Source organism: Lagenorhynchus albirostris, chromosome X, assembly GCF_949774975.1.
Source record: "Lagenorhynchus albirostris chromosome X, mLagAlb1.1, whole genome shotgun sequence".
In the NCBI taxonomy this organism is placed as follows: Eukaryota; Metazoa; Chordata; class Mammalia; order Artiodactyla; family Delphinidae; genus Lagenorhynchus; species Lagenorhynchus albirostris.
The window spans coordinates 117,350,066-117,373,929 of record NC_083116.1 but is presented as its reverse complement, the minus strand read 5'-3'; the positions used below and the strand labels follow the sequence as shown (position 1 = coordinate 117,373,929).

Below are 23,864 nucleotides of genomic sequence, written 5' to 3'. Positions count from 1 at the left end.
AAAAGGTCTAATTTAGTTTAAATAAGATCTGAAACACCTTTATGAAACTTATTTTGCTCAGTGTGATTTTAAAGAAGTTATGTGTATATTACTGTGACTCAAACTGTGGGGACGGTTTTAAACACTTAAAAAAAAAATAAAGTGCATTCTAAACTGTGCTATGCAGTATAGTAGCCACTATTCACATGTGACTTTAAATTTTAATTAGCTAAAATGAGCTATAATTTAAAATCTAATTCCTCCATCTAATTAGCCACATCTCAAGTGCTCAAAAGCCACACGTGGCTAGCTATTACCATATTGGACAATGTAAAATTATAGAATATTACCAACATAATGGAAAGTTCTATTGGACAGGGCTGGTCAAATAACATATAAGCAACCACCATAATAAAGTTAATCATATAAATCTTGAAAAACTTCTGTAAATATGAAGTTTTTGTTTTTGTAATTTTTGCTTCTAATCCAGGGAATCTTTCAGATACCATAAAATACAAATCAAATTTGAAATCTGCATATACAATTTGAAATTTAATCTTGCCTAGGATATAAATTTACTTTTCTATATTAACTCTATTACTACTAGTTTGTAAAATATTTTGTGAAACTGAATGGTGAAGCCAAAGACTAATTTAGATGAATTAATCTGAAGTTAAAAGTCTGGAAGACTTTTTGGCTTCAGTTATCTACTTCTTAAGACCACTGTAGGCATAGCCTAAACATATAAAGATATGCATAGAAATAGTATAGTTTTATTAAACTAAAGGCAACTAATAGCAAATTATTTATTTGAAGAACAGACTCTTAAAATTATATCTTTATAAAACTATATTATACTTCACTAAAATACTCAAAGTTGAATTTAATTTTCAAAAGATATATCATATGAAAATATGTATCTATTCTACCAACTGATCACATAAAACCATCTTAAACTATCTCACAAGTCACAAAAATAACAAGACTTCACACAAACTATCCTGTTTGACCTACTTATTACTTTCTGTTGAATTTCTTCTTTGCCTTATTAAAAAACAGAATTTAATTAATGTCTATTATCTAAGACAAAGCCATGGGTCACAAGCAAATGGACATAACTAAAGATTGAACTCTTACAAGGAGAAAATTTGCTCTTTGAACAAGGAACACTATAAAACAGATGTAACTGAGGACTGTTCAACAGGTTGAAAGATGGCATTGTAACTGACAAAATGTTTCTTAAACACAAATGATCAAAAAATGAAATTATATAATATTTCCTATGGCTGAAACATTCAAGAACTTTAAAATAAAGTGCTTAAGTTAAAAATAAAATCCTAGTAAACAACAAGGATTTACTGTACAGCACAGGGAATATCTTGTGATAACCTATAATGGAAAAGAATCTGAAAAAGAATACATATGTATGTATAACTGAATCATTTTGCCGTACACTAGAATCTAACACAACACTGTAAATCAACTACACTTCAATAAAAAAAAAAATTCCTAGGAAGGGAGTAAGCAGGAAGCCTTCATGGAGGAAGTGCCATTCAGTGTGAGGATTCAGATGTGACAGTAGGCAGGGGAGGCAGGAGTGGCCAGGCTGGGGAGCCAGTGGATTGCACCCTGAGTATTAAAAAAAAAAAATTATATTTATGAGCAAAATGGAATGACTTTTTAATTCTACAGTAATCCCACCAATATCCTTTAAGATCATTTTTTTCTAATTGAATTCCTGATAAAATTTTTTTTCATTTAAACTTTGTAAAATTTAAACTTGTATGCATTTCAACTAGAATTAATCATAAAACACAGTAAACATATTAAAACCTTTATGCAGACATTTCAGAAACCAAAAAAAAAGTTAGCATCTAAATCTTGTCAGATTCTTTATATTCATAGTGATATATTCTTTTAATTTTTTTTCTTTATACAGCAGGTTATTAGTCATTAATTTTATACATATCAGTGTATACATGTCAATCCCAATTGCCCAATTCATCGCACCCCCACCCCCACCCCACCCACTGCTGCTTTCCTGGCTTGGTGTCCTTATGTTTGTTCTCTACATCTGTGTCTCAATTTCTCACCTGCAAACAGGTTCATCTGTACCATTTTTCTAGGTTCCATATATATGCGTTAATATATGATATTTGTTTTTCTCTTTCTGACTTACTTCACTCTGTATGACAGTCTCTAGATCCAACCACGTCTCAACAAATGACCCAATCTTGTTCCTTTTTATGGCTGAGTAATATTCCATTGTATATATGCACCACATCTTCTTTATCCGTTTGTCTATCAATGGGCATTTAGCTTGCTTCCATGACCTGGCTATTGTAAATAGTGCTGCAATGAACACTGGGGGGCATGTGTCTTTTTTTTTTTTTAACATCTTTATTGGAGTATAATTGCTTTACAGTGGTGTGTTGGTTTCTGCTTTATAACAAAGTGAATCAGTTATACATATACATATGTTCCCATATCTCTTCCCTCTTGCATCTCCCTCCCTCCCACCCTCCCTATCCCACCCCTCCAGGCGGTCACAAAGCACCGAGCTGATCTCCCTGTGCTATGCGGCTGCTTCCCACTAGCTATCTACCTTACGTTTGGTAGTGTATATATGTCCATGCCTCTCTCTCGCTTTGTCACAGCTCACCCTTCCCCCTTCCCATATACTCAAGCCCGTTCTCTAGTAGGTCTGTGTCTTTATTCCTGTCTTACCCCAAGGTTCTTCATGACATTTTTTTCCTTAAATTCCATACATATGTGTTAGCATACGGTATTTGTCTTTCTCTTCCTGACTTACTTCACTCTGTATGACAGATTCTAGGTCTATCCACCTCATTACAAATAGCTCAATTTCGTTTCTTTTTATGGCTGAGTAATATTCCATTGTATATATGTGCCACATCTTCTTTATCCATTCATCCGATGATGGACACTTAGGTTGTTTCCATCTCCGGGCTATTATAAATAGAGCTGCAATGAACATTTTGGTACATGACTCTTTGTGAATTATGGTTTTCTCAGGGTATATGCCCAGTAGTGGGATTGCTGGGTCACATGGTAGTTCTATTTGTAGTTTTTTAAGGAACTTCCATACTGTTCTCCATAGTGGCTGAACCAATTCACATTCCCACCAGCAGTGCAAGACTGTTCCCTTTTCTCCACACCCTCTCCAGCATTTATTGTTTCTAGATTTTTTGATGATGGATATATTCTTAAATTTAAATTACTTCAATGGAACCAGAAAGTCTGCTAATATGATTTTCTATGTTGACTCTTAGCAAACTTCGGTGATAAAATATTATCAGGAGTTAATTAAAAGAATTCTGTTCTTATCAGAAGTAGATCAAAAGAACATAGGTCTCATCTCTGGAAAGCTTATGTTAAACAATATTATGTCAATCCTATGAATCCCCTACTGATGGATGTATAAGAAAGCCAGGTGGCATGGACATATATACAGTACCAAATGTAAAACTGAGAGCTAGTGGGAAGCAGCCGCATAGCACAGGGAGATCAGCTGGGTGCTTTGTGACCACCTAGAGGGGTGGGATAGGGAGGGTGGGAGGGAGGGAGACGCAAGAGGGAAGAGATATGGGGATATATGTATACGTATAGCTGATTCACTTTTTTATAAAGCAGAAACTAAATTGCAAAGCAAGTATACTACAATAAAGATGTTAATAAAAAAAAAAAAGAAAGCCAGCACGCATGTTTTGGTTATATGTAAACCATACCACCCTTCTGAATCAGTGTAGCTTAACCTAAGCTCTGCACTGCAGATTCACTTGACATATTGAGTGTCTATTACCTGCAAGTTCCTATGCTTGGAATTATGATTTGCCTATCCAACTGTGGCTCTCTACATCACTACCTGTATCTGTATCACTGACACTCAGATTTCATCTGTCATTAACAGCTAAATGTACTATTCCTATTCTACATTAAAACAGCAATAAAAATGATCTTTAGGAGTTTACAACCATTCCTTTTTTCAGAGGTTCTTACTGCAATATTGCCCATCACTTTATTCATGAGATGAAACGTTACACGTCTTCATAATGCAATTGTGCCTCCCTTGTGGGCAAACAAAGAACATAGGTTATTTCTTTAGGTGTGAATGCTGAACTACAATGCCACTACATCAGGCTAATTTTTGAATTAATAACTTGAGAAACTTAAAGGATGGTACAATAGTGAAAAAAAAAGTTGGATGACTGACATTCAAGTACTTCAGTCAGCTAAGCCAGTATCTCTTGGCTCTGACTCTGTCGAAGGAGTCGTTTCTGGAAGCGGCTGTGATTTGGATGTGGACTTCTTGTGGTCATATCTAAGACTACAAATACAACTATTGATAGCTGTCACACAGAATTTCCAGTCACATCCAGTTTCTGATAGATCACAAGTCGGGTAGATGTCTTGGAGAAACTCTGGTGGTAAAGTCCAAAAATATAACAGTTAATTAGAAATCACTTCTCAGAGAAATGAATTTATTCAACCTTAGTACTATTGCTATGTCTGTGAAAGGGTCATTAAGACTTTAATTAATTAAAACACATGGACTATAGCTATTATTAAATTAGCTGAACAAATCTTTTCATCAGAAAGGATAGTAATATGAAATAGCACCATTCTTAAAGCACACAAAAAATACCAAAATACCCCATGATCTGGTTATGTAGCAAGGTCTGCTCTCTTTAGTACCCAACATAAACTTTTCTTATTCTTAAATTTATTAAACACGCATCTAGTATGTTATTCATCATATCAAATAGAGACATGCTAATAAGGTTCTAGTACCCTAGAGGCTGCAGTGTCTTTCATACTTTTAGAGGCAAAAAGCTATAACTGCTAAATTTTTTGGCACTGCTTGGTTTATCTCAGACAAAAGGAATGAGAGTCTTTAGATCTTGCAGTTAAATGAAAACTTCTATAACAGAGCAACATAGCTCAAGGAGCACTCAGAGAAAGTGGGAGGACAAAGGGAAAGGTGGGGAAGAGGGTGCTAACTAGAAGAGCAGAGCTACTCTTGGATACTTTCTTAGGTAATTTCCTAAGTACTTTTGAGCTCTTAGAAAAGGATCTGGCAATCACTACAGGCCAGCATTAGTTGGCTACATTAATGTCATTTGTTTTTTGATAGGATTAATTGGCTAGAAAATCAGGACAATGCCATAAACTGAGCATATATCTAAATTTTAGCAAGTCATGTGACAAAGTTAAAAAGCTTTCATACTCAAAGGTCTAATAGATCAGTGGTAGCCTGGAAGGAGGCTTTTAGTCATATGTCACTGGATTCAGTATCAAGCTCTATCCTGCTGTGCATTTTTATTAACAAAAAAGAAGTTATGGAAAACAGGCTTGCCCCATCTCCCAATGACAGCAAAGCTGGGACAGGTAACTAACAGACTGGAAGACAAGTACGTGCAAAGCTTTCAATAGACTGCAACAAGGAACCTAAATTGGTTGGTGTTTCCTAAAATGTATTCTCTGAAACACTAGTCATAAAAGAAGTTTCTTGGGGGGGAAAGATTCTGGTTGTTCAAATAAGAAATGCTTAACTCCAGAGTTAGTCTCCACTGAAAAATCCCACAGTAAAGAGATACGCTGGGGACTTCCCTGGTGGTGCAGTGGTTAAGAATCTGCCTGCCAACGCAGGGGACATGGGTTTGAGCCCTGGTCTGGGAAGATCCCACATGGCGTGGAGCAACTAAGCACATGCGCCACAACTACTGAGCCTGCGCTCTAGAGCCCGCGAGCCAAAGCTACTGAGCCCACACGCCACAACTACTGAAGCTCGCACGCCTAGAGCCAGAGCTCCGCAACAAGGGAAGCCACTGTAATGAGAAGCCCCCACGATGAGAAGCCTGTGCACCACAACGGAGAGCAGCCCCCGCTCACCACAACTAGAGAAAGCCCACGTGCGGCAGCGAAGGCCCAACGCAGCCAAAAATCAATTAATTAATTATTTTAAAAATGAGAGACGTGCTGAATCAAAGGTGACAGATGCAGATTTGGTGAGGCACATAAATAAGGGAGGTGGCAACACATAAGGCAACAGAGGGTCAAGACCATGGAGATCTAGGCAGGCTGGACAGCTAAAGGCATTCAAAACATGTTTTAAAACAGAGTCAAATGAAGCAGATCTATGGACTGAGGCCCTTGGGGTGCCAGATCAAGATCTTTCCTAGCCATTTGACTAAAAAGCACTTTATTCAGGAAGAACCTATTAATATTCAGCTGTCTTTAAGAAACATAGTTTGGGGAATGCTGCTCTACACTAACAGGATAAAATGCAGGAGGAATAAATATAAAATCCTACATTTACATTAAAAAAATACTAACAGTATAAACAGGAACAGCCTAAATACTAACAATAGAAGTACTGGATAGTAAAGCACTATAGACTTTAAAGAATCTTTCATTTAAAAAAATTAATAAAATAAAATAAAAAGTATTGGATAAATGTCAGTATATAGAAAAACAGATCTAGGGGTTTAGATAACCATACATTTTTAAATGGCAAGTGCCATTTAGGCTGCACTGACAGCCTTGTAGGTAATAGTACTATTGCATTCTGGGTTAGCTTGAGCACATATGAAGTTAGTCACTGAACGAGATCATGAAAGATTAGGACAATATTTATATGAGGAATTACTGAACAAAATGGAGATATTTAACTGTAAAAGTTTAAGACTTTGTGGGGAAAAGCTAGGAATAACACTTATTCTCCAATCCTCAAACACTTATTCTCCAATCCTCAAACACTTAGTCTCTAATCCTCACACTTCCATGTAGAGGGATCTCTAAATGGGAACGTTTAGAAGAACTGGGCATGTATGATTCAAAAATAAAGCTGATATTTTAATCTCCACCTGCCAGATTCTAGTGGCTGTCACTCACTTGGTTCTGAACTTGAAAGTGGGAGGAGAGGGTATATCTATTCTCTCCTAATGCATACAGCAGGAAGTGATAGCTGTCTTTAAATACTTGAAGGCCTATCATGTGAAAAGTGATTAGATCCACCCAATTTAGCTCTAGAAGGAATAAGTAGGACAAATGTGCATTACTCGCAGGGAGGTAAATTTTGAGTCATTTGGAAGAAGAACTTTCTCATGAATTAGAACCCTTTTAAAATGTAGTGGACTGCCATCAACAGAAGTGTTCAAACCAAGGGGAGGCAACTATATGCCAAAGCTGAGACGGGAACTCCTGCTCTGGGTGAGAAGCTGTATTAGAGGACCTAATGTACTCCCTATTGCTAAGACTTTACAGTTCTGTTATGCTCAGAAATGGACGGGACGGGGCAGGAGTAAGGGTTGTTTGCTGATTGCAAATCTGCAGCCTTCTAACTTTCTCCATATGGACCATTCTTTAAAGAGACCTTAAGTGATAACTGAACTCTCGGAGAGCATCACGTAACAGTTTCTTAGGTGAAATCAATACCTTTGGCTACTGGACATATTTCCCTTTGCCTATTAATTTCCAGAAGAGTTCCCCCAAAATAATAAAATCTTAGGATAAGAAGTGATATGAGAATAGAAGCATAATCTGGTTTACCAACTGCTGATACCGATCAGCAATCAGCAGTTAAAATACATGAGTTAGATCTCAAAAGCATAACGTTGGGTGATAAAAAAATTTAAAAAGGATATGTACTATATATTCCCATTTATGTACATTAAAACAACTACAAAACAATATTACATATCAACAGAGGTAGCAAAAGTATAAAATATGCATGGGAATGATATATCCACCTCCAAGACTGTGATTACTTTTGGGGAGAAAGACAGGGGAAACAGATGATGGGATGGAGTTTTAATGTTATCAGTAATGATTTATTATTTTAAAAAACCTAGAGCACAAAAAGCAAAATATATCTATACTGGGTAGACAGATGTTAATTTATTACTATATTATTTTCTATATATTTCTGTATGTTTTAAATAGTTGATACTGAACCAATACTTCTAAAGATGTTATGTTAGAGCCCATAAAGCCTAGTTCTCTTACTAGTGCAGGAATCTCCTCACATCTCTGGTCATTCAGCAGTTACTCTGAGCCTTTTCATTCTCCAGATTCATCGTGTCCTCATATTAAAGTAAAATATGCTTTCTTGTCAGCTTCTCCTCCCTGGGCCTGGCTCTGCCCCCCAGGACAATGATGATTCTACTGTATTCTCTCTGCTGAAATGACTTACATGGCTGCCCTTCTACAAAGGAGTAGAACTTTGAGTCTTATGGGAAATTTGTTAAAATATGCCCTAAGTGGATAGTATGTCAAACTCATGCTGAATATTTTTCACTACAAAAGACATCTTCTTGATTTGTAATATAATTCATTAAGGGATAAAACAAAACAAAATACACAGAATAATATTTTTAGTCCACTTTTAAGGAACTAATCTATTCCAGACATTAAAGAACTCTAAAAGTCACCTTCTACCTCTTATTTAAAAAATTTTTTTTAAATTAGAAAGACATTATTTCTTCTATAAACACCTTCATTTCTAAACTGGTTACAAACTCTGTGTTCTTTTCTTACTATAAGGTAAGAGGAATTGAGTTGTGGTTTTTTGCATGGTGGGTTAGTTCAGTGATGTTCAAGTTGCAAATTATGACCAATTACTAGGTCATGAAATTAGTGATAGCAGCACTTAAAAAAAAGTAATAGAAAACATTGGAATGTAATTCTCATAGGAAGAGTAAGAACTGTTTGTGAAATTTTTGCTTCAGTTTTTTAAAAATCACACACATACTCAGTCACAATGTAAAATATATTTCTTACTATGGGTTGCAGGTAAAAAAAAATGGAAACCATTTGGATTAGATGATAGCAAATGCTTATGAAAGGTGCTATGAGCCAGATTTCTTTAGTTTAGTGTGAAACACAAGTGTTCTTCAAATCTGATGGATGTGAAACGTGTGATATGAAGGGAGGAACCTGCCAACTGAGATTGGGCCGGGGCTCAGAACTATATCTTTACTGGGTACCAGTGACACAAGTAAGGAATATTCTGCTTCCTGCTTGGTCTAAATTTAAAATTTCACAGAATTGCTTCTGGAAGCTTTATTATTTCATCTATTTACGTCGTAAATAAAGACTACACTATGCTCGTGTGCACAAGGAAAAACTAGCAAATTAAACCTGCTGTGCTATTGTTGACACTTCTGCAAATTGACAAAGCCCAGCAGCTTCGACCTTGAAACGAAGGTGTTTGAGTTTCCATACATCTGGCAATTCATACCAAAAGCCACAGTCAATAATGCCTTTCCTGTTCTAATAAAGCTGCTCAAGACAGAGCAATTAGCTCTGAGAACCCAAATGCGAAAAGAAACACATTCATGAACCTGCTGCTGTTATACCCAAATGACGGAATTAGTAAAAGATCTCCCTCTCTTCAAAATACACATAAACTGAATGAAGTTTTCTTTCTGTCCTTCTCTAACACACTTTGCTTCCATTTATTCTCACATACTCAACATGTAACATACCTCGGAGAGCGTTAATCTTATTGGCGTTAAGGGCGCACGTGCCACGCCCCAGACTGCCATAGACATTACTTTTTATCAGGACTTCCTCTGTGAACAGGTTGCAAATAAGGTATCTGGCTGACAGCTCTGGGAGAGACTTTTCTTTTGCTATATTCAGAACTGATTTTGGCATCTGTATATTTCTACACGGATTTCCAAGATATTCTAGAAGCAAAAGAGAAAGAAGATGTCAATTTTCATGGCAAATGTTAGGTTCAAGTTTTTAAAAGGCTGTAACAGAAAAGTTGACTTTTCTGAATTTTTAGGCTCAAGAATTTGAGAGGTTAAAAAAATTAAAGCTTTAAGTTTTTAGTGTATCACGAGACAGCATGAGAAATGAGACAGGAATCACTTCTGATGTAATTACACATGCTCTGATTGTTCAAGAGGACAATTCAGTATTCTGCTACCTTTTAGGATACAATCAGTTTTAACATTACATTTGGTAACAAATTCTAAGTAGCTTTCTTAAAACTAATTTTTATTGTATCAAAAACTCTAAGTAGTTTTAATGAATTGTTTTCCTACTTATAGAAAAGGCTTTTTCAAAATTAAAAACCATGATTCTTACTAAAATATTTATAGTTTTTAAAATGTAGGTTTTTTATTTGGTATTAAACTCATCATTTAAAAATCAACAAACTCATCTTAAAATATCATATTTTAGATAACTTACTTGAACTGAAAAATAAATTTTAAGCCTGTTTTTATTTCTCAACTCTACAGCCTAATCATCACCATCTCTCTTCAGTCCATAGTGATTCAAATTAACCATACTTAAAAAATATTATATTGTACATATAACAAAGACTTATGTAAGAAAATATATTAGACAAATATGATATGATTCTTACAAGTTAATAAACATATTTTTCATCTTGGAAGATCCATCATTTAATGGGCAAGAGTATAAATTGTTGAATCACCCAGATCCAACATTTAGCAAGAGAGATTAAATTATTTTAAAAATTCACTCAGTGGGTCCAAAGACTTAACATCTATAAGATTCATCTAGCAGTATTTATCAAGAGTCAGAAAAAAAGGTAAATACTCTTTAACCTGGTAAGTCGAATTTCTCCAAAGAAGATATACAGACTGCCAACAAACACATGAAAGAATGCTCAACATCATTAATCATTAGAGAAATGCAAATCAAAACTACAATGAGATATCATCTCACACCAGTCAGAATGGCCATCAACAAAAAATCTAGAAACAATAAATGCTGGAGAGGGTGTGGAGAAAAGGGAACCTTCCTACACTGTTGGTGGGAATGTAAATTGATACAGCCACAATGGAGAACAGTATGGAGGTTCCTTAAAAAGCTACAAATAGAACTACCATATGACCCAGCAATCCCACTACTGGGCATATACCCTGAGAAAACCATAATTCACAAAGAGTCATGTACCAAAATGTTCATTGCAGCTCTATTTATAATAGCCCGGAGATGGAAACAACCTAAGTGTCCATCATCGGATGAATGGATAAAGAAGATGTGGCACATATATACAATGGAATATTACTCAGCCATAAAAAGAAACGAAATTGAGCTATTTGTAATGAGGTGGATAGACCTAGAGTCTGTCATACAGAGTGAAGTAAGTCAGGAAGAGAAAGACAAATACCGTATGCTAACACATATGTATGGAATTTAAGGAAAAAAATGTCATGAAGAACCTAGGAGTAAGACAGGAATAAAGACACAGACCTACTAGAGAATGGACTTGAGGATATGGTGAGGGGGAAGGGTAAGCTGTGACAAAGTGAGAGAGTGGCATGGACATACATACACTACCAAACGTAAAATAGATACCTAGTGGGAAGCAGCCACATAGCACAGGGAGATCAACTCGGTGCTTTGTGACCGCCTGGAGGGGTGGGATAGGGAGGGTGGGAGGGAGGGAGATGCAAGAGGGAGGAGATATGGGAACATATGTGTATGTATAACTGATTCACTCTGTTGTAAAGCAGAAACTAACACACCATTGTAAAGCAATTATACCCCAATAAAGATGTTAAAAAAAAAGAATCCAAAATACGTACAATTCTTTTTTTCACGGCATGATTTGCATGATTGATAATCCTCTCCAAAAAAATCCTCAAACAAATGAAAAACAAAAACAACAAAAAAACCAACATAACAACAATAACAAAAAGAGGGAGGTAGTTAAATAAATTACGTTTTACTTACTCAGTGGAATGTTATATGCCTGTTAAATGCAATGATTGTGAAGATTGGAGATTCTTAAGGAAAAACGTGTTAAAAAGAAGAGTAATTATACGGAGACCATAATTCTTTAAAAGGTTCATAAGAAAAAAAACTGGAAGAAAATTAAAATGTCCACAATAGGTTTTTTTACCCCACTGAGGTGTTGGGGTTTTTTAAAATATTTATTTATTTATGTTGTGCCGGGTCTTAGTTGCAGCACGTGAAATCTTCATTGCAGCATGCAAACTCTCCCCAACCAGGGATTGAACCCGAGCCCCCTGCATTGGGAGCACAGAGTCGTACCCACTGGACCACCAGGGAAGTCCCCACAATAGTTTTTTAAGGTATCTTGATTGTGGAAACTCTTCTTCCCTCCTAAATATTTTCCAGTTTTTCAATAAAATGGCATAATAGACTACACACAAATTGTGGGGGCTGCCTGGCTCACAATTTGCTAAGTTGCCCTGTCCCCTGATTCTAGCTGAGTCAGGGTCAGAGACCTGTGACCCAAGCTCCCCAAACTGGATTCCTTCTCCTGGGAATCAGAACAGTGACAAGAGAAAACTATAACCTAAAAATCATGGAAGCTACAGACACAGAGCCTCAGAGACTTCAATGGACCCCAGATGCCACGGTCTCAGGGCTGCTCTGGCTCCTGCCTGTGGCTGTTTGTTCTTTGCTTCTTTTAATCTAGGATCATCCAGTGATTTTTGTTGTGGTGGTTTAATTTGAACAGAGTCTGTTTCTTTTTTTTTTTTTTTTTGCAGTACGCGGGCCTCTCACTGTTGTGGCCTCTCCTGTTGCGGAGCACAGGCTCCGGACGTGCAGACTCAGCGGCCATGGCTCACGGGCCCAGCCGCTCCGCGGCATGTGGGATCTTCCCGGACCGGGGCACGAACCCGTGTCCCCTGCATCGGCAGGCGGACTCTCAACCACTGCGCCACCAGGAAAGCCCGAACAGAGTCTGTTTCTATGGCATATAACCTGATTATAATGGAAAAAATATACTATAAAGATACATTATTTAAATAATTTTACTTGATCAGGTTCACAGATAATATTCTACTTAGGGTTGATATGGGGGCAAGGGAGAGACAGAAATTAGTTTTGCTACCTCAGGTGCCACTAAATTCTAGCATCCTAGGGAAAGGCATTGGGAAGTGTGAGTGGCAGATGGCACAGTCACCTACGGAACCCACTGTCACTTGACACTAATGAAGCAGGATATGCCTGCAGCAGATAGCTAGCAGTGAGGGCACAATATTCTGAGGAATGGGATTCATTAGTTCATGCACAAACTCTTTATGAAGTATCTGCAATGTGCCTGGCACACAGAGAACAAGACCCCTGAATTGCTTCTGGCCCATCCAGCTGTAGCTCCTTCTCTTCTACCTGCGGAGAAAGGTTACTAACCTGAGAGTCAAAGGAGTCGGCTTTGGAAAAATAATAGATTTAGTTTATAGTTAAAAAACCATCAGTCTCAGAACTAGGTATCTATATTTCATTAATTCATTAATATAAAAGATTAAGTTGTTTAGATTTCTTTTGAAAAATTTCAAATGTACATAGAAGTAGAGAGAATAGTATAAGCCCCACAAATCCATCATCCAGATTCAACATTTATCATTAAGAGAACTTATTTTAAAACTCACCCAGTGTTTCATAAGATACTGTTGAATTATCAGTGGAAGGTTCTTTAATTCCTTCAGGACTGCTGTTCTGCTGAGAATTCCCATTTTCTCTTGTTTCTGAGCCAGCTGCTTGCTGAGGTAACAGGGAACTACTTTCACTGTCATCACCATCCCTTTTATCATTCGAATCTGTATCCGGGTTGGTAGGCTCTATATTGTTAACAGTTTTCTGCTGAAACACAAAATTGTATCTATAAACAAAGTCCCACAGTGGGAAAATAGGGACATGCTCCATCATCTACCACGGCCCCCCAGGTTGGTGGGGAAGCAACTATTTCTAATACGGTGGGCTGAAGCCCACGAATACTGTTTGGTGTGATAAAAGATGTGTAGGTGGATTCTTCCTCCAGCTGCCATGACTCACTGCTTCTTGGGGGACTTAGTAGCTGTCTAACGAACTGAATAATTGTTGGGACAAAATAAGTGCTTAATAACCATGTCATAAATAAATGAATGCATGAGTTTCTCAAAGATGACAACTTTTGGAGTGTTTTTTTTTTTAGTGTTTTTGTTTTCTCTTTCCCCAGTGGTCCTCAAATCTGGCTGCACATTTGAACATTTGAATTACCCTAGGGATCTTGTGTTTTTTTAAAGCTGTGCTGGGGCCCCACTCACGGCAAATTCAACCAGAATCTGGTAGAGGGAGTGGGAGAGCTCAAGCATTAAAAACTTTTTAAAAAAAGTGTCTCACACATTTCTAATATATACCTAGAGTTGACAACCACTGCCCTAGGTTGGGGCTTCTCAAACTTCAATGTGCACAAAAATCACCTGCGGGGTCTGGCTAAAATGCAAATTCTGCCTCAGTGAGTCTGGTGTGGAACTCAAGTCTCTGCATTTCTCACGAGCTTTCCAGTGCTGCTGCCGCTGGTCCGCGGACCAACTTTGAGTAGTGAGGACATATCCCTCTCCTAATCAAGGACACAGCAGGCACTTGGCAGATGCCACTTCTCTTCTGATGCCTAAGCAATATGCAAATTACCATTTCCCAGCAGTATCATGATTTTACATTCAAATGTTTAAGGTGCAATTTTTGTAGGATATAAAAGGGAATGTGAAAAATAAGCAAATTTGGTTTCATACAGATGGTGCTTCAGCTATCACTGAAATCAAGCCGTTCACCAGGAAAACATCAGCTCAGCTACAAATATTCTTGGCAAATAGTTTCCAGAAGCTTACTCTAGAGACACAGGAGTGACTAGATATGGTGAGAATAAAATGGGGGCTTTAGAGAGGTGGGTGGAAATTAGGAATTGTCATTATGTTAAATGCTTCATCAGGAGAAGGCAATAGACGTGACTCTCTTCCCTACTGACCCATTTGTGTTTAAAAAAAACCAAAACTCTAATGCACTCTGAAGATAGGATGGGTGAGAGAGAAGTCAGATTCCCACATACCATGTAACTATACAGATTATAAAATATCTGTGAAAACTTAACCTCATGACATGCATTATTTTCACCAGTTTCTGCCATCACTGAAAGTGAACGAATAATGAAGTACCTTCCTTTTCTCCTGTGCCATCCTTAACTACTATTACAACAGCTAAGTAGCACCACAGTCTGCTCTTTTATGTGTTACTCAGTGAGATCCTGAAGAAGATTTGCCAAATATCTTTGTAGTTGAAATTTTTTCTAGTATAGCCCTTGGCTTCAAATATACTAATTATGACACTATATTTGATTTATTTTATCTTTAGGATATTTTGGGGGGGCACAAAATGTCAAAGAGTGAAATAAATAGGCAGTATGCTTTTGAGAGAACACACCCTACCCCTAAATTAAATAAACAAGCTTTTGAGCACATGGACTGAAGATCCTGTACATCATGCCATCAGTTCTGGAGTTGTATACCGTATGCACTTATACAGCAGTGACTATATTTAAATGAAAAATAACTTACGGGTGTTCTTTTGGAACATAAATGGCAGATCAGAGAATTGATATCGGAAATACAGGCTTGCCAGTCTTTTCCACATTCACGTAAATCATGGTTGGGAAAAATTGCTGCCAGATGTTCTGCAAATAGCGGAAAGTATTCATAAAAATTAGGGAAAAAATTAACAAAGATACTGACAAAAATTTTTTTATTTAAAATACTGAAATTTTCTATTTTTAATTGTCATCCTTTTCTCTGTTTCTAAGAGATTAGAAATTCTACTCAAAGAGGATGCTTAGCTGAATATCTCATTTCTTCTAATGTGCAGTTCCCTAAAACACTGACCTAGGAAGCCCATAATGAGGTTTTGGTGATTTAGAAAAAAATGTATAATAAAAAGTAAACTATTTCAGGTGCTAATGCCCTTTAATAACCCTATGGATAAATTAGATCTAAAAATAGAAGGAAACCTGTGAGGAGAAAATAGTGTTATTGCAAACATTATTACACCATGGTCCAGTTATTTGTGCACAAAACATGTCTATCTTCCCCACAAGCTATTTCCTCTGCCTAGAATACTCTTCCTATTTTCTTTACGTAGCTAAGGAATCCTTCCAAATCTAGCTCAAATGTCTTGTCCTTAGTAAGCCTTCCCTAATGCCCTCAAAGTAGGTGCTCTGCTCTCTGAGCTTCCACATTACCACACTGGATTGGAATTTATCTGTTTTCCTCAATGTGTCCGTTTCTAGACTGTGAATTCCTTGCGGGCAGAACTACTTATTCATTGTTGTATCCTTAGTGCCTATGACTTTTAGGACCTCCATACACATTTCTGGAAGACAAGAAGGCAGAGGCTAGAATGGATTAATTATGAGATGCTATTTCTGTGTTGCCAGTTACTAGCAGTGAAATGTGCTTTATTTTCCCACTTTTTTTGGCTTTTTCTTTATTTTTTAGTACCAAGTCTCAGCACTGAAGAACTGACCTAGTACTAACCATAAGCAACTATAACCAATAAAGTTTATCTTATTTCATCAGTCTATGGACAAGTTTTGTTCTATAGAAGTTGTTACCCATTACATACTACTAAATTGTAAAGTCTGGTTTAGGTGAAAAAATGAACGGTTCTAAGATTCAAACAGACTTCATCATTATTTCTTTTTTTTAAAATTAATTTATTTATTTATTTTTGGCTGTGTTAGGTCTTCGTTGCTGTGCATGGGCTTTCTCCAGTTGCGGTGACCGGGGGCTGTTCTTCATTGCAGTGTGCAGGCTTCTCACTGTGGTGGCTTCCCTCATTGTGGAGCACGGGCTCTAGGTGCACGGGCTTCAGTAGTTGCGGCATGTGGGATCTTCCCGGACCGGGGATCAAACCCATGTCCCCTGCATTGGCAGGCGGATTCTCAACCACTACGCCACCAGGGAAAACCCCATCATTATTTCTTCAACTACCAATGACACTCATCAGATAACCAAATGAAAAGATTCCATAATGATTTTATATACTTTTTTTTTTCTTTTGGCCACTCCATGCGGCATATGGGATCTTAGGTCCCCAACTGGGAATCCCTTGCAGTGGAAGTGCAGAGTCTTAACCACTGGACCACCAGGGAAGTCCCTACATACCTCTTATTGCAGCCATTTTGTTTGGATCCAGGGGTTGGCGGCCTTGGGAATTGACAGCTACAGAGCTGGAAATCATGATTTCCTTGGAGAACAAAATACGAACCAAGTAGCGGGCTGCGTGCTTAGGTGTGGCCTCCTTCTGTGCAGTCATCAAATGAATATCAAGCATCCTGACATTTCTTCTTGGATCACCAAGATATCCTTTAAAAATACAGGGAAAAATTAAAATCCTTGTTTTTTCATGCAAGGCTACCATGAAAGTGCCCAAGAAAATTAAACTAATTGATTTCTAATTCACAAATTTCTACTTGGGTGAATTTTTTTCTATACTTATCTCTTCTTTTCCTTAAATGAGTCTCTTTGATGCCATCTGCACAACTGTTAGCATTTTTTCACCTTTGCTAGTCTTGAATTTGCTGTACTTGAACTAATCGGTTCATTGTCTTGAATAAATTTAATTCTGAGGCCAGAAGTGCATATGTAACCATGTTGCTCTGAGATCTCATTGCTCCCTTTTACATTCTAAAAGTACACTCAGGGGGGACTTCCCTGGTGTCGCAGTGCAGGGGGCCTGGGTTCGATCCCTGGTCAGGGAATTATATCCCACATGCATGCCACAACTAAGAGTTCACATGCCACAACTAAGTAGCCCGCGTGCCGCAACTAAGGAGCCCGCGAGCAGCAACTAAGGGGCCTGCCTACCTCAACTAAGACCCGGCACAACCAAATAAATAAATAAATATTTTATATATATATATATATATATATATATATATATATATATGTACATTCAGAGCTCTATTACTGAGTGAGTATATGTTCCCTGAACACAATTTAGAAAATATGGGTGTATATAATTTTTAAAAATTTTCAATATTTAGCATTTATAGAGTATCTACTATATGTCAAGCACTGTGCTAAATATTTTAAATCTATAAGCTCAGTTTCATTATCCTAACAACTTATTCTCACTTATCAGATGAGGAAACTGAGGCCCAGAGAAGGTAAGTTATTTGAACAAGATCACACTGGTAGTTATACAGCCAGTTTTAAAAGCTAAGTCTATCTGTTTATATGCCAAATGCCTTGAACCATTAATCTTCTTCTAATGTTTTCTATTCTATCTTCTATATCTTTTTTTAAAACACAAAATTGAAACCAAACCTTGTATATAGTTTGAATCCTGCTTTTTCAGTTATCATTATATTTTGCACATTTCTCCATTTTCTTTTTCCAAATCTGCATCCCTATAATCATGATTTTCCTGACAGGTGACATTTATGTTGCACTTACGTTCTGGGCATTGTGTTAAGAGCTTTAAATGAATTATCCCATTTGATCCTCACAATTCCATAAAGTAGGTACTATATATTTGCCACATCACAGATGAAGAAACTAATATTTAGGTGAGACAAGTGACTGAACGTCACATGGTTAGTAAAACACAGAACCAGCATTTAAACACAGGCAGTCTGACTCAGTAGCCAATGCTTTTAACCATCATGCTTACTGCCTCACATGCTGTGGTATACCAGGAGTCATTTAACTAATTCCCTATGGTTGCTTATCTGGCTGTTTCCAATTATTCATGTCTATAAAAAACAATTTTTGTACCACAATTTTAATACAAATCTTTTTTATTATACCTTTGGATAGAAGTGGGATTACTGAATCAACTACAATAAATACTACTATGGATTTTTAAACTACTTACCCGCCAGAAAGTTTTCGCCAAATGATACTTCTAACAACAGCAAACCACAGTGGCCATTTAACACAAAGAGCACAATTTTTGAACTTTCTTCTACTTTCGGTATTAAAATTATTTAAACGAAAAGGGTCTCCTCTAGGATGTGATAAGCAAACCACAGTCCACAGCCCAATCCCACCGCCAGTTCTTGTAAGCAAACTTGCATTGGGACTTCTCTGTTCTGAATCTTCACTGTGATGTAGGATGTCACGAAATTATATAAAACTGAACACACATAAACACACTTTCGTATTTGGATGGCTTAAAGATGAAGGCAGGTAAGGAATGACAAGAAGCAGGTGGGTGTGGTTATAAAAAGCCAAAAGAGGGTTCCTGGAAGTGATAGAACAGTTCTGTATCATGACTGTAGTGGTGAATACCTGAACCTAAACACGTCATAAAAGTGCGGAGAACTACATGCACACACACAGACACACACACAAATGAATACAAGTAAAGCTGGGGTCATCTGAATAGATCTGTGGATCATATCAATGTCAAAATCCTAGTTGTGATATTTTACCATCTTTTTGCAGAATACTACTATTGGGAAGTATTGGGTAAAGGGTACACAGGATCTATTTTTTCTTGCAACTACATGTGATTCTGAAATATCTCAAAATGAAAAGTTTAATGTTGAAAACGCAGTCACTAAGAATTAATATTAAGAATGCTGATGGATCTAGGTTAGAGTGTATCATAAAAGGGATCATTTCAAACTCACCTAAACCACCAGTGAGGAAGGAATTTTCTGAATCAGTACCTTCGTCTCTGTCATTTTCCTTTACCGTTGGATAATTCATTGTCTCACAACCCTTTGCTGTGCCGGATTCTGTTTGAACAACATTTTGGTAAGTAAAACATTTTCAAGTGCTGAAAGACAAGAAATCTCAACAGTAATTTTTATTTCAGGCAAAACTATCCTTCAGGAATGAAGGAAAAATAAACACATCCGCAGACAAAGGAAAACTAAACACAAACTGTTACTGACTGACTTACCCTTAAAAACTGGCTAAAGGAAACTCATCTGACCAAAAGGATATAATGAAGGAAGGAAGCTTGGAGCATGAGGAAGGAAGAAAGAACAAAATCCACAGGGACTTCCTTGGAGGTCCAGTGGTTAAGACTCAGCGCTTCCACTGCAGGGGCACGGATTTCATCCCTGGTCAGGGAACTAACACCCTACATGCTGCGTGGTGCAGCCAAAAGAACTTTTTTAATCATAAGAATAATAAAAAGAAAGAGCAGAAATACACATGCAAAGAAACTAGATCATTCATACACTGCTGGTGGGAATGTAAAACGGTACAGCTGCGCTGGAAAACAGTTTGCCAGGATTTTACAAAACTCAACTTACTATTACCATAGGACCCAGCTACTGTGCTCTTGGGTGTCAGCCCAGAGAAATGAAAACTGATGTTCATACAGAAACCTATCCATGGGCATGCATAGTATAGTAGCTTTACTCCAAACAGCCGAAAACGAGAAACAACCCAGCCATCCTTCAACTGGTGAACAGACAGAGAAGCCAGGGTACACTCATACCGTGCAGTAGTACTCAAAAATAAAACAGGACTGATATACACAGCAACCTAGATGAGTCTCCAGGGCATTACGGTGAGTGAAAAAAGGCAATCCCAAAAGGTTACATACTATGTGAGTCTATGTAAAACTCTTGAAATGACAAAATTATAACGAAGGAAAACAGATTAGTAGTTGCTGAGGGCAGGGACAGGCATGGTAGCGGTAGGAGCATGAGAGGACAAAGGTGGGTGTGGGTTTAAAGGGCAAAAGGGAGAATCCTTGTGGTGATGGAAATGTTCTGAATCTTCACTGTGATGGAGGATGTCATGAAATTATGTAAAACTGAATACACATACACACACACACACACACAAACATAAACACACACATATGCAAAGAAAACTGAAAACATCTCAATAGAAATCTGCGGATTTTTTTCAATGTCCATATCCTGGTTGTGATATTGTACTATACTTTTGCAAGGTGTTATCTTTGGGGGAAACCGGGTAAAGTAGACACACGATCTCTCTGCATTATTTTTTACAACTGCATGCCCAGCTAAAATCTTCTTAAAGTAAACCTTTTCATTTTTAATCAGGAAAAGCTACCACTAGCTCATATTAAGGGTGTTCATAAACCTAGATTAAATCGTGCTACTTGTAATATGTATCATTACAAACTCACCAAAATTGGGAGGGATGAAGACATATGAAGTATCTTACCACTCTCACCTTCCAAGAAAGCTGGGTATTTCATCTGAGTGTTATCTTCCAGGCTGCTTACTGCTTCCGCCAATATTTCTGGAAGGAAAACGTTTTTCAAATGCTGTGAGAAATGACTCCCACCCTCATACCTATAGCTGATGAAACTATCCTCCCGTAATGAAGCAAAAATAGATATTGACAGACAAAGGAAAACCAAAGGTATTTGTCACTAACTGACTTATACTTAGAAAATAGCTACAAGAAGACCTTCTAGCAGAAAACCTATAATAGAATTCTGGAGCATTAAGAAGCAGAAAGAACAATGGAAGGAACAGAAATATGCATGCAGAGAAACTAGATCACTCATACATTGCTGGCAGGAAGGGAAAATGGTACAGCTACACTGGAAAGCAGTTTGACAATTTCTTATAAAACTAAGGGTGCAGTTACCATAGGACCCAGAAATTGCAGTCTTGGGCATTCATCCAAAGAAGTGAAAACTTGTGTGAAAGAGTGAACTGAAGCAAAATTTGAAACTATGAATGAATATTCATATCACCTTTACGCCTAACAGTCAAAAACAGGAAACGCAGAGGTTTTCAACAGATGAACAGAAAAATAAACCCTGGTACATCCACACCACGAAATACCAGTCAGCGATAAAAAAGAAGCAACCACTGATACAACAGTGTGAATGAATCTCCAGGGAATTACACTGAGGGAAGAAGCCAGTCTCAAACACCACATGATTCCATGTATATAACAACGCTGAAGGGACGAATAATAGATCTGGAGAAGAGATTCATAGTTATCATGCAACAGGGCAGAGGGTAGGAGTAGGGGGCAAATGTCAATAGGAAGGGGACGGGTGTGGTTATAAAAGAGCAATATGAGAGATCGTGCTGCTGATGGGACTGTTTCAGGGCTTGCCTGTGGTAGAAGGTACGTAAACCTGCACACATGGTAAAACTGTATAGAACTAAATACGCACACATATTAACGCAAGTGAAACTGGGGACAGCTCCAAAATATCTGTGGATGATATGATGTCACTATCTTGGTTGTGATAATTTTCTATCATTCTGCAAGTTGATACCATTTTACAGTTGTAAATACCATTGGGGAAAAGTGGGTAAAGAGAACACAGGATCCTTCTGTACTATTTATTATAACTGCTAGCTTACACTAAACCACTAAACCACTATACCACTATCTTACACTAAACAGACTGATGACTCTAGATTCAATATGCTATATGTCAAAGTATCATTTCAAACTCACCAAAACTGGGAGGAATGCAGCGACATAATGAGGAAATATCTTGGCTACTGTTCTTTTCCAATAAAAGTGGATAAGTTGTTGTCTCAGGGCTCTTTTCTAGGTAGTTTGAGCTTTTAACAACATTTCTAAAAATAAAACACTTTCAACTACTAAAAGATAAGAATTCTCAACCATGAATTCTATTTTGCCTCATTTTTTTTGGCCACACCACGCGGCATGCAGGATCTTAGTACCCAGAGCAGGGATCGGACCCGTGCCCCCTGCAGGGTTAGCGTGGAATCTTAACCACAGGACCGCCAGAGAAGTCCCTGAACCATGAATTCTATATCGGGCAAAACAATCCTTCAAGAATGAAGCAGTTTTGGGACTTCCCTGGTAGCGCACTGATTAGGAATACGCCTGCCAATGCAGGGGACACGGGTACGAGCCCTGCTCTGGGAAGATGCCACATGCCGCGGAGGAACTAAGCCCGTGCGCCACAACTACTGAGCCTGCGCTCTAGAGCCCGCGAGACACAACTACTGAGCCCTCGTGCCACAACTACTGAAGCCCAGGCACCTAGAGCCCGTGCTCCGCAACAAGAAAAGCCACCGCAAGGAGAAGCCCACGCACCGCAACAGAGACTAACCCCCGCTCGCAGCAACTAGAGAAAGCCCGCACCCAGTAACAAAGACCGAACGCAGCCAAAAATAACTTAATTAATTAATTTTTAAAAAAGGAAAAAAAGGGTAATAGGGAATACTACAACCCACTTTGCCCTCACAAATTTGATAACTTAGAAGAAATGGACCAATACTTCCAAAATTACAAATACTACAACTCAACGAAGATGGCACAGGTAGTCTAAAGAGTCCTATAACCGTCAAAGATATCAAATTTGTAATTAAAAAGCTCCCAAAAAGGTATCTACAAGCCCAGATGATTTCACTGGAGATTTTCACCAAACATTTAGAGAATTAACACTAATTTATCATTTACTCCTCCATAAAATACAAGAGGAGGCAATCCTTACTCATTTTATGAGGCTAGTATGCTCTGATACCAAAACCACACAGAGATAACACACAGAAAAGAATACTGCACACCAATATCTTCCATGAACTTGGACACATAAATTCTTAATCAAATATTTGCCAACCAAATCAATTATGTATTCAAAGAATTATACACCATGACCAAGAAGGATTTAACCCAGGTATGCAAGGCTCGTCCAACAATGGAAAACCTATCCATATACCCCTTCGTATCAGCAGGCTAACGAACAAGAACCATGTGCTCATGGACATAGAAAAATCATTCGCAAAAAACTCTCAGCAAGTTAGGAAGAGAGGGAAACCGCCCCAACTTAATAATGATCATCCACCGAAACCAAGAGTTCTCATCATGTTAAGTGGTGAACGACTGAATGCTTTCTTCCCAAGATCACAAACAAAGCAAGGATGTCCACTCTCACCACTCTTATTCAACATAATACTGGAGATTCTAGCCACTGCAATAATGCAATAAAAAGGATCAAAAAGCATACACATTGGACAGGAAGCAATATAATGGTCCCCACTTGCAGCTGGCATAATGCAAGAAGGATGGCTATGTAGAAAATCCCAAGGAATTGCTCAAAAACACTCTTAAAACTAATAAGTGAGTTCATCCAGGTCACAGAATACAAGATCA

At 37.7% G+C, this 23,864-nt stretch overlaps 1 protein-coding gene across 1 annotated transcript in view; it reads right to left on the bottom strand.

The window, feature by feature from the left end:
- Positions 1–4,224: 4,224 nt before the first annotated feature.
- The window catches only part of BEND2 (BEN domain containing 2), a 171,173-nt gene continuing 151,533 nt past the window's right edge, over positions 4,225–23,864 (bottom strand). The window contains exons 11-15 of the mRNA XM_060137380.1: positions 16,935–17,135; positions 15,333–15,448; positions 13,392–13,602; positions 9,489–9,692; positions 4,225–4,421 (exon numbers count right to left, since the gene is read on the bottom strand). Of these exons, the coding sequence (XP_059993363.1) occupies positions 4,225–4,421; positions 9,489–9,692; positions 13,392–13,602; positions 15,333–15,448; positions 16,935–17,135 (929 nt within the window). The remainder of the gene's footprint in view (positions 4,422–9,488; positions 9,693–13,391; positions 13,603–15,332; positions 15,449–16,934; positions 17,136–23,864) is intronic.